We start from the raw sequence: 12,075 nt of genomic DNA, 5'->3' as shown, positions 1-12,075 counted from the left end.
TTGCTATCCAGCCATTACTACTGCCAGATATCAAAAAGATGTTTCTTTTATAATACTACTGATCAACCGTGTGGGGACTGACGTACATGTCAACAGTTTTTCTCACAAGCTCCAATAGTTATTCCTGCCATGTAGTGCTTCCTAATATGGTGGTTAACATCATTCCTCTGTGTTCTCTTGTATACATTCAGCTCCTTCACACACAATTCTCTTTGTAGTTTCCAACCCCGGCCATCTTAAGAATCTCTTGTCTTTTTCTGGGTATACACATTTGGTTGGCACAATGCTTTGTTAATAGATGCATGAACTAATGGTTCTGGCCCAGGATTATTCTACATATTAATTATGTGGAAAATGCTGTGAAAAGCATAAGAGGACAAGGTGAAACTTTGTGGAACGTGACTGCTGTGTCTAACACAAGTTTTGAATACAAATATGGTGTCTTGTTCCATTCCCTGTTTTTAAATCTCTCCAAGTTACACATCCTTTTTCTGATGAAGGCAGTAAGAAGTGACTGGATCACAGGTTTCTAACAGTGCCGTTAATTAAATAGCCCCTCATTACTCCTTGAGACCATCCTGGCTGATTTTGTTACTCAATTTCTTTCCTTGCCTGTGGAGTTAACCCTGATAGTTTAGCAATGACTAGATATTATTCAAATTGCTGCACTGTCTGAGGTATAAATAAAAGGTTTGGAACAAGCATTGCAGTCTAATGATTGACCTGTGTGTGAAGTACAGTCTAATTTTATAATTTACATTTTGATTCTTCCCACCCTTCATTTGTGTTGAAGAATTGAGATAGATCATCAGTTGCAGCAGCTAATGGAGGCAAAATGCCACGTCGAGCAGACAAAGGACACTGAACTATTTGTCTATAATTTCAGAAGAAAGTGCACTACAAAGTGTCATCAGTCAGTCAGAAAGAATGCACATTCCAGATACCTTAACACTCAGAGGTTTGAAGGAAAATTACACAATTGTTTTTGTTGCCTGGTCGCAGTGATAAGATCTAATTATGTGGAGTTTAACATTTTGAGGACTCTAATAACATTTCTATTTGGGGCAGAAAAAAGTCAAAGAACATCAGCTGAGATAACCAGTTTTGCAAATCCCTTTAAAGTTGTAGGAATGAAATCCCACACAGATTTTGTAAACTACACGGAAATTGAGCTGATCCAAGACCAGTGTCACATTACTGAGCTGCCTTTAATATGTTTTATTACAACTCCGACCTATTTTAAATATGTTTGCTGATCTGTCAGAGATTTTTCAATCATTGTGTTAAAAGTGAAATTAATTAAGTTGGTTTTAAAGTGAATGGGTAGGTTGTTGTAATACCATGACATGTTTCAATGACCTCGCAGCAATTAGTCACTTAGTTTTGAATTTTTGTTCATTCTGAGACAGAACATTAAGTGATTATGTGCAATCAGCAAGGCTCTACATAGACTACTTGTGTTGTTACTGTACTTTCTGGAAGTTCAAATTATTTCAGAGGATCTAGCAACATATTTAGCTTTCTTTAATGTTTAACAAGTGGCAGTAAGAGTTACAAATGTGCAAGTTAAACCTTTCAAAAGCTATGTTTGTGAATTTAATTGAACTTAGGAAGGGTGTGGCAATTGTATTGCTCCTGCTATAGAACATTGGCTTAGTTCCCAACTAGCAGCCAGAAGTTCAATTCCAGATTTTGGCTGAACTCAACAATGTTTTTTCGGTTTCCAACTGGACTACTAGACAGGAGTTTTATATGATCATAACAGTGTGACAGTAAATGGGACTGGTCATACTTTCTTTTAAAAACAAAGAATATATTCCTGGTACACTTTTGCATATTAAAAGAAAAAGTAGTATACTTTTTACTGTTCAAAACCCACTTTACCAGTGTCAAATGAATGTTTTTAAAATATAAAAATTATTTAATCAAAACTCAATTGAACTGGTAGATATTGGGTCTTAGTTCACATGGTGCAAAGGTGGGCAAGGTGATAGTTGCATATTTTCCTTGCATAAATTAGGATAATAAAGGTAATAAATTCCAATTTTTTTAAATTTAAAAAGCCTTCAAAATAAAACTCAGATTTAAAAGTACAATGAATATGTGCGATTAGTCTTTAATCAACCTTGGGAAATCTCCAAAGGATGCGGAAGCCAAGTCAAACACTGCCCTGCCATAAGCAGTTTTTGTTTTATTGTTTGAGACATGGAGGACAAGCTTTAAATGTGGCTTTTATTGAAATCAGACTGTGCCCAATCATTTACCAACACCACTTTCTGAATAAGTAAGCTCAAAATGACCAGTTAGTAAGTAACTGTCAAAAATGAAATTGTGCTCTTGACTCAAATTGAATGAAGTTTCAGGGCATTTGTTTTTGTTAACTTTAACAATTCAGAACACAATTCAAACAACTTGCTTCAGGCACGTTGCCTACAGTATTTTTCAAAAAGTTCAAAAGCCCTTTGAAATATATTTCCTATTGTGATGATACTATGGCTGTAGGAGGTGTATTTTGTCCTTTTTTAATATGAAGGTTGAAACAGAGGTGAGCAGCAGTCTGCTGAAAGCCAGTAAAGTGAACAGCTTAAGGCCTTGAGTTTTTTCTAAAGTTGGAACAATAGAAGTTGCCTGAATGCATAGGGTCAAATCTCCACGAAACCAAGATTTCTAGTTTTAGCTTTCTGCAGTTGCTGGGATCTTTGAAGCTGGATGTGGAAGCTCTTATTCCTCTCTCTGTAACAGCTAAAAATTGGGATTCTCTTCCTGCTGCTAAAATTGCATGTGAGACAAATCAATTTTACTGAATTTGCCTTTACCAAGGGTGTGTTTATGGGATGTTATTATACTGGAACAGTTAATTAGTAGTCATTAATGTATGTGTATTATTTTAAGCATTTTAATAGAGTTATAGTTAAGCCAATTGTTTTTAATTTTGTCTGTATTTTAACGGTGTAGTAAAAAATAGTGTGTTTTGCTAAAAATCCAGTAGTTTGACCAACTGATTAGATAATGGGAACTGCAGATGCTGGAGAATCCAAGATAACAAAGTGTGAAGCTGGATGAACACAGCAGGCCAAGCAGCATCTTAGGAGCACAAAAGCTGACGTTTCGGGCCTAGACCCTTCATCAGAGAGCTCTCTGATGAAGGGTCTAGGCCCGAAACATCAGCTTTTGTGCTCCTGAGATGCTGCTTGGCCTGCTGTGTTCATCCAGCTTCACACTTTGTTATCTGCAATGCCTTATACTTGTCTTTTAAAATAAGAGAAAGTTAGGACACAGACTATCATCTTAAAATATTTTGAAGGTTTTGGTCTAGTCTATTATGCAATCAGGATAGGTAGGTTGAAAGGGGTTAGTGCTCCTGAGATGCTGCTTGGCCTGCTGTGTTCATCCAACTCCACACTTTGTTATAGTGAAATATCTATCTAGGTTTTAAGGAAGAAGTTAGTAGGAGAGATATTAAGAGGGAATCTCAGTGAATAGAGCTGTGTTCAGCAGAGGGAAGGGAAAAGAACAGAAGACCAGGCTCAGGATTAGAATGATCAGAAAGGAAAAGGCTCCAAGTCAGGATAGTGTGTACCGTGAAGGGAAGCTTGCAGATGATGATGTCCCTGTACACTTGCTGTCACCTTGTACTTCTAGATGGTAGAGGTCACCAGTTTGGAAAGTTGGGGGAGCCTACATGAATTGTGCAATTTGTAGCTGGCATGCACTGCCACCACTGTTTCATCAGCGTTACAGAGCGAACGTTGAAGGTGTTTAAATGTGATACTGATCTAACCATCTGCTTTTTCCTGGATGCTGACGAATTATTAAATGTTGTTGAAGCTGGTCTTATGCAAACGGAGACTATTCCATCTCACTCTCGACTTGGGGGAGACAGGAGGTGGGTTGCTGTCTGCTGGATTCCCAACCTCCGACAGCTAGGGTTTCAAACAATTTGGGACAGTGACTGGGAATGGAGGTAGAAGTCAAGTTAATAGAGAGAGAGAGATTTATGCCAGGGGATATAGTGTTGCAGCTGCCCAGAAGTTAGAAAGCAAGCCCTTACAGTTAATTTTCAAAACTGGGATTGAAGTGAATGATCCCAGTGAACCTCTATTCTCAGATATTGCCAGGAGTAAAATGGCCATTCGTGCCACCAGCTACCGAGTTCTTTAAATTGCTATTTAAGTAAGTGTCACAGCAACAGTTGGATTTGGTACCAAATCAGTTTGCTTCCTGCTTTCGTGAGGTTTTCTGATCAGCTGTGATTTAATTTTCATCAGATGGGCCTCTTGCCAATCAAATCATCTGGGACTGTGGGCGTGGAGCATTTAAAGGAAGGAGATACCGTAATGAAACCTCTCGGAAATCAGTCCAACAAGAGTCTGTGACCTTTGTCATGCCTGTGTTCGTCCATTTAAAAAGCTGCAATATCGCTGTGGAGGGGAGTGAATTGGATTAGGCAGAAGCTTCTCACCGAGAGTTGAGATGAATTGAGCAACTATTAGTGATGATTGCGCCAGCGTCAATGTGTGGGAACAAATTCTGGGGAGAGATGTGAAAGGAGAAGGGGAAAAACGCACATGATTACACAATCATGAATGGTTAGGACACCTCTCCATTGAATCGTATACTAATGAGTAGCTTCAACAGAGCTGCCTCCATTAAGGAAATATTAGACAGTGAATTATTGTTACAAAGAGTGAGGGAGCTTGTAAAACCCATGAAACTGGTACCTGCCAACCAGATGGGCAAGACCTGACACATTTGGATTCTGTTATGTCTCCTAATCGTTATTACTTCATGAAATGTGTAGAAGGTTTGTTTTTTTTTCTTGTTGTGGATTAATAACATCTTTATGTCTGAGCAAGTGAGAGTTATGTGGTGGTATGAATATTGTAAGAAAGGAAAATGTAATGATCAGGCAGCAGTGAGTGTGCATATATCTGACATCAGCTCATGAACTATAGACTTGGAAAGTAACGTTTTCATACCAAGCCCTGCCAAAACATCTCTTCTTGTGCCTTTTTTTTGGTCTTGTCACCATTATCATCATTTGTCACAATGTTAGAAATAGTTTGTGAATTTGAGGTCAGGGCCACACTGGTCTTGATGACTGATACCTCAACTTAACATTGCACATTGACCATGAAAGTCTGGAAACAACGTATGCAGTTCTGATGTTGGTATCAGTCACCCTGATCAACATTTATTATGTTCTTTGCATCAAATTTGTTAAATAAAATGCTGAATTTTAGTGGCTTGCTTAAATGGACACATTCAGGAGGTGTTGTAGTCTGCTTTGAGTCCGTTTGATGATTACACTGAAGATGGAACAGAAGAAATCTAGCCTATGAAGTTTGTTGTTTCTGAAGATGCATCAGTTCGTGTACAATGTTCTTTCTCTGGTTTTCTCTTCTCTCCTCTTCTGCTGGAAAGCTGTTCTTCGAGCAGCCGCTCTGTGACATTGTGGCGTTAAATTCTTAAAGTGTAATCGTGGACAGAGAGAAGGGCTTACTGGTCACAGAAGGGGACAATCACAACCAGGCCTTGGGCTTACTGTATCCTGCTAGTGACCCATGGGCATCTTTTGAAACAGGTGTCACTGTTACCTGACCAGAAGTAGGAATCGTCGTAGAGTATGTGTTTTTTTTTCCTTCTGTGGACAATGTCATCAATTGTAACACCCATCAGATGGCTGTGACTGAAATGAATGAACTGAACATGCTCCTCAAACACTGGGTCTACCTGCTTGCTTCAGTTCAATTCTTCTGTGTTCTATCTATTGATGATAGGTTTCTCTGCAGATTCAATCGGCAGGCAGAAACAGTAAAGAATTTGTGACAACTGATTATCTTACCTTTTGTTCTTTATTCAAGGTGCTGTCCGGCTTTCTGGAATGCCCCCTCTGTTTAGTGCGTCATCCGCAGGAGAATGTGCCCGAAATTATGACCTGCCACCACCGTTCCTGCCTCGACTGTTTGCGCCAGTACCTGCGCATCGAAATCACAGAGAGCCGTGTGAATATCAGCTGCCCTGAGTGCTCGGAGCGGCTAAATCCGTATGATATCCGGATGATACTGAATGATCAGGCGCTGATGGAGAAATATGAGGAGTTTATGCTACGTCGGTACCTGGCTTCTGACCCGGACTGTCGATGGTGTCCAGCCCCAGACTGTGGGTACGTGTGTGTTCCTGTTTAAAAAAAGACAATCTGTCTACTGACCATATAATTTAATTGCTGCAATTGATAGAGGCGTTCAAACTCATTGAAGGTGGCTAGACAGACTAGATGAGGAGAAACTGTTTCCATTGGGAATACCAAGAACCAGTTTCAAAGTGATTGGCAGAAAAACTAGAAGTGAAATGAAGAGAGCCCTTTTTTTAAAACACTGTGTCTAGGATCTGGAATACCGTGCCAGAGAATGTGGAAGTGGCAGATTCAATTCTGCTCTGCAAAGAGATTTGGATAATTACCTAAAGAGAGAAGATTTTGCTGGAGGTACAGTGAGTCCTCTGGAGGGTGTGCTAGAATGATACCAGAAAAGAAATTATAAATATGAGGAAAGCTTTGAAAAATTGGAACTTTTCTAACTGGAACCAGGGAATCTAACAGATTTAGAGAATCATGGAAACTTTTTAAGGGTAAATAACTAAAGATTGGCACCTGTTGGTGAACCAGCAGCAAGGGGCATAAACTTGGAATAGTTTTTTGAATTCTACCTCTCAAAGATTGTTATTAAAACTGCTATTGGGAAAGTTCATTATAACTTTCAAAGTGAAATCATAGCAGACAGCATGCAATGGCCAGGATGTTACAGAATAAGTAATTAATTTGTTAGTGTTTGGCTTCTTTTAGTGGGTAGTGCTTGTGCTTACAGTCAGCTGAGTAATAAAGTAGTGATAAAGCATATGGAATTAAAATTTATCTATAAATAAATGTTATAACTAGTAACCAGGTGAGACTGTAAAGCTCTCAGATAAGAAAGAATAAACTTGCTTTCCTCCTTTATCAGATTGCCCCCTTAGTTGTTCGCAATAAGGTTAATTCAGAATGGATCTTGTCTCTTGCACATACCTTGTTTCCAAGCCAAAGGAATCTCAGTTTTGAAAGGAGCCAATTTAACCAGGCTTGCTTGGGTTAACAACAGGGTAAGTGTATTAGTTATGAGCATGAGAAGAAATAATAACACAACATGCATACACACAGATCGGTAATAAGGGAGTTCAAGCATAAACATTAAGGTTTAAAACAAAAAATAGGTCATTCTGAGTAGTTGAAGAGTAGTTGGAAAGTCAATGCCATGGTTTTTACTGGTAGTGTTGATGTTGATAGTTGAATAGTAAATTTTGTGATTCTTGGCTTTGCAGATCAATTGAAATTCTTTTTTGTCCTGGCAGTGCTGAGAGTGATACACTCTTTGGCCCTTCCTTTCTTTACCTGTAGGGTAGGGATGTTTAATGGCTCTTCCCAAAGCTGTGACCTTCATAGCACACTAATCTACACTAAGATGTTAGGTCACTAACATGCGCACATCAGGGTTGAAGCTCACTTTTTTAGCCCGGAGTCCTTGGCAAATCTAGCAATGGGTAAAATGGCAGAAAGTCAGTGGGTGATGTTAAAAAAAATTAACATCTCACAGAACTGTTTATATCCCTGGGGAGGGCCTCTCTTTTCCAAGAGGGAAAAAAACCATGGATGCCAAAAAAAAGTTGAGACAATGAGAAGTGAAAAGATAAAAGTATGGAAAAATAAGAGAAAGTATTATCAGTGGGAAATGTAAAGAACAGGAAACAGTGAAAAATTGGATGATGAGGGCTACTAATAGACTGTATGGATGAAACTTGTCAGAGCTATAAAAGTCCGTGTAAACTTCTAAATTAATTTAGGTAGAAGAGGGAGGTTAGGAATCAGGTGGACCCTTATAAAATGTTGTGGTTGCAGGGATGTTAATTGATTACATTTCATCTGTATTTACAATAGAAGACTTTCCAAGGAATTAGAGACAATGTGGCTCAAACTACTGTTTTTTCCTAAGAGGTGTATCATTCCACACATAGGCTGTTTAACAAGTTAATAGTGGTGTTGGGGATAGTACATTAGCATGGATAGAGGATTGGCTAACTGATAGAAATCACAGCGTTAGCATAGAGGAGACAGGATGGCAAGCTTAATTAGTAGCGTGCCACAGGAATCTGTGCTAGGCCCACAAATACTTACAGCATTTAAACTAATGGCTTGGATGAGGGATGTGAGTGTATAATTGCCAAGTTTGTGAATGACACAAAAGTAGGTGGGAAGGCAAGTGGTGAAGATGACAGAGTCTGCAGTGAAATGAGTGGGCCAAACTTGACAGCTGGAATAAAATGTGGGAAAATATGAGGTTATGCAAGTTGACTGGGAGGGACTGAATATTATTTAAATGCAGAAAGGCTGCAACATCAAGGAATTTGGGGGGATTTTGTGCCTGAGCCACAAAAAAACTAGCATCCAAGTTCAGTAGCTAATAGCGAAGAATTATGGCATTAATCCAAAGGGAATGGAATTAAAACAGGGAGGTATTTCTAAACGTATTCAAATCACCAGTTAGATCTTGCCTAGAATGCTGTGAAAAGTTTTAGTTCCCATATCTTAGGATAGATATGATGGCATTGGAGGTAGTCTGGAGAAGGTTCATTAGGTTGATCCTGGTTATGGAGGGATTTTCTTACGAAGTGATGTTGAGTGAATTGGAATTGTACTGCTTAGGGTTTAGAAGAATGAGGAAGACCTTTATTGGAGCATGTTATAAGATTCTTCAGGGGCTTGACAGTGCAAATACAACAAGGTTGTTTCTCCTTATGGGAGAGTCTAGGACCAGAAAATGTTATATCGGAGTAAGGAGTCACCCATTAGGAGGCGAAATCTGTTCTCTCTGAGGATAGTGAACCTGTAGATTTTTTTTTAACCATAGAGGGCTGCAGAGACTGGGTTGTTATGTCTGTCTCAACCCTGAATGTTGTTATTTTTATCGGTAAGGGATCAAGGGTTGTGGAGATAAGGGCTGGAATGTAGAGTTGGGGATTATCAGATCAGCCACAATCTTGTTACCAGAGATGATTGGCCTATCTTTGCTCCTACATCTTATGGTCTTACGGACAAGGGCTCATCAGAGTGTAAGCAAATCAATAATAATGAACAAAACATTGGCAGGAGAGACTGACAAACCCCTAGCACCAGATGATTGCATCTAAGAATTTTAATGGAAGTAGGTGAGGACATTGCAGATATCCTAAATACAATCATACAAAGTATTCTTCATTCAGAAACTGCTCTTCTAAATTGGAAAGTTGCATGTGTCCTTTGGCTGCTTAGGAAAGCTGAGAGGCACAGAAATCAAAAGGGTTGAATTACAAGGAGAGATTACACAAACTAGAATTATGTTGCTTGGAAATTACGGGGTTAAGGGGAATGACTGAGTTCATAGAAGTCTGCTTTAGGGACTAGAGAATGCAGTAAAAAATTAGGAGTTTTGAGAGTGAAACTAGAAAGCATTTTTACACATGGATGGTAGGAGTCTTGAAGTTTCATCTACAAATGGTAGCTTGGTCAGTTATTAATTTTAAATCCACGACTGATAAGTTTTCATTAGCCTGAGATATTGAAGCCTTTGGGGCCAAGGAGCTGGGTCATGTTTCAGCTATAACCTCACCTGAGTGGTTGAAATTGTTGAAGGGACTAAATGGCCTCCATCTTTTCCTATTTCCCTTTAGTGTTCAATGAGATTCATCTGTGACATCATCTAAAATAAATATCAATTGAATATCAAACATGTAAGAAGGAAGTGGAAATCAAATAGAGAATGCTAGTTGAAGCATTTGGTCAAAGGCTGTGATCAACTGACTTAACATTTTGGATGCAATTTATATTAATCTCTATGATAAATCATGACTGATTTCCTTTTCTTTTTTAAAAAGAAGTTTCCTATCAGAATGAAATGCAGTGAAGAGTGCAGGACGGCATGCCAGGAGGAGCACTAGGCATATCCAAAAAAAAAGTTAGATGACATTCTGGTGAAACTACAAAACAGGACTAGCTGCATGCCAATTAGTACAAACAGCAAGTGATGGAAAGTGCACAGTGATTCCACAACAAATGGATCAGACCTAAGCTCTGCAGTCCTGCCACACTCAGTCATGAGTGGTGATGGACGATTAAACAACTCACTGGAGGCTCCACCAATATTCTCATCCTCAATGGGTGCAGCTCAACACATCAGTTCAGATGGTAAGGCTGAAGCATTTGAAACAGGCTTCAGCCAGACATGCCAAGTGGATGATCTAACTCAACCTCCTCCAGAGATCCCTAGTGTCACAGACACTAATCTCCACAATCTCAATTTGATTCACTCCACGTGATATTGAGAAATGGTTGCAGACACTGGATCTTGACAATGTTCCAGCAATGGTGGTGAAGATGTTCTCCAGAACTTGCTGTGTCCATAACCAAAGTGTTCCAGTACAATTACAACATTGGCATCTACCTCACAATGTGGAAACTTGCCTGGGTATGTCCTGTACACAAAAAGCAGTGCAAATCCAACCCAGTCAGTTACTTCTCCATCAGTCTCCTCATCATCTCCTGAAAGTGATGGAAGTGCCTTCAAGCAGCACTTGCTCAGCAATAACCTACTCAGTGACCTCCAGTTTTTGGGTGTCGGCTTCTGACCTTATTGCACCCTTGGTTCAAACATGGACAAAAGAGCTGAATTCCAGGGGTGAGCTCTCGCAAAACTTAATTCAATGGGAGATCACGGGGAATCTCTGTAATGGTTGGAGTCATCCCTGGTTTAAAGTAAGATAGTTTTGGTGGTTGTAGATCAGTCCTGTCAGTCTCTTCAGGAGTTCCTTGGGGTAATACCCTAGGCCCAACCATCTTTGGCTACTTCACCAATGACCTTCGCTCCATCATTAGGTCAGAAGTGGAGAAGTTCACCAATGTTCAGCCTGATTTAAGACACCTCGGATACTGAAACAGTCAAATGGTAGCAAAACCTGTACAGAATCCAGGCATGGTCTTACAAGTGGCAAGTAACATTTGTTCCACTCAAATGGCAGGCAGTGACAGTTCCAACAAGAGAAAATCTAGCCCCCGATTTTCAATAAAACTACTGTCACTGTCACAGTATAAACACTGTGGCTACAAGAGCAGGTCAGGGCTAGGAATCCTACAATGTGTAATTATCTCCTGACTCCCCAAAGCCTGTCCACCATCCACAGGGCACAAGTCAGATATGTGATACAATACTCCCCATTTGCCTGTATGAGTGAAACTGTAATAACACAACAATCAATAGAGATGGTACAGTGGCTGACTGCTTATCACCGTCTCAGTGCCAGGGACCCAGGTTTGATTCTGCCTTTGGACGACTTTTGGGTTTGCAGATTCTGTCTGCATGGGTTTCTGCAGTGCAAAGATACGCTGGTTAGGTGGATAGGCTGTGCTAAATTCACCATCTGGTGATGAGCAGGCTGGGTGCTTTCACCAAGGGGGGAAAACAGCATTGCTGGGATGGAATGCTCTCCAGGGGTTTGGTGTGGTCTCAATGGGCCTAATGGTCTGCTTCCACTAGGATTCTAGAATCCTAAAACCTGTTATGATTTAGATTAGGCTGTTTTCATTAGAGAAGGCTGAGAGGTGACTTAATTAGACATAAAATAATCAGAGGGTTAGATAGGGTGGATAGGGAGAGCCTTTTTCCTAGGATGGTGATGGCGAGCACGAGGGGGCATAGCTTTAAATTGAGGGGTGAAAGATATAGGACAGATGTCAGAGGTAGTTTCTTTACTCAGAAGTAAGGGAATGGAACGCTTTGCCTGCAACAGTAGTAGATTCGTCAACTTTAGGTACATTTAAGTCGTCGTTGGATAAGCATATGGACGTACATGGAATAGTGTAGGTTAGATAGGCTTCAGGTCGGCACAACATCGTGGGCTGAAGGGCCTGTACTGTGCTGTAATGTTCTGTTCTGTTCTGTTCTATAACACTTGAGAAGCTTGACACTATCTAGGACAAAGCAGCCTGTTTGATTGGCACTACATCCATTAAGA

General features: G+C 39.9%; 1 protein-coding gene across 5 annotated transcripts in view; it reads left to right on the top strand.

The window, feature by feature from the left end:
* The window catches only part of rnf19b (ring finger protein 19B), a 163,080-nt gene that overhangs the window by 129,019 nt on the left and 21,986 nt on the right, over window positions 1-12,075 (top strand). For all 5 annotated transcript variants that reach the window (XM_048557934.2, XM_048557933.2, XM_059654342.1 and 2 more), the window contains one exon: window positions 5,865-6,166. In XM_048557934.2, the coding sequence (XP_048413891.1) occupies window positions 5,865-6,166 (302 nt within the window). The remainder of the gene's footprint in view (window positions 1-5,864; window positions 6,167-12,075) is intronic.

This window comes from Stegostoma tigrinum, chromosome 24 (genome assembly GCF_030684315.1).
Source record: "Stegostoma tigrinum isolate sSteTig4 chromosome 24, sSteTig4.hap1, whole genome shotgun sequence".
NCBI lineage: Eukaryota > Metazoa > Chordata > Chondrichthyes > Orectolobiformes > Stegostomatidae > Stegostoma > Stegostoma tigrinum.
This window is presented reverse-complemented; position numbering and strand designations above follow the sequence as displayed.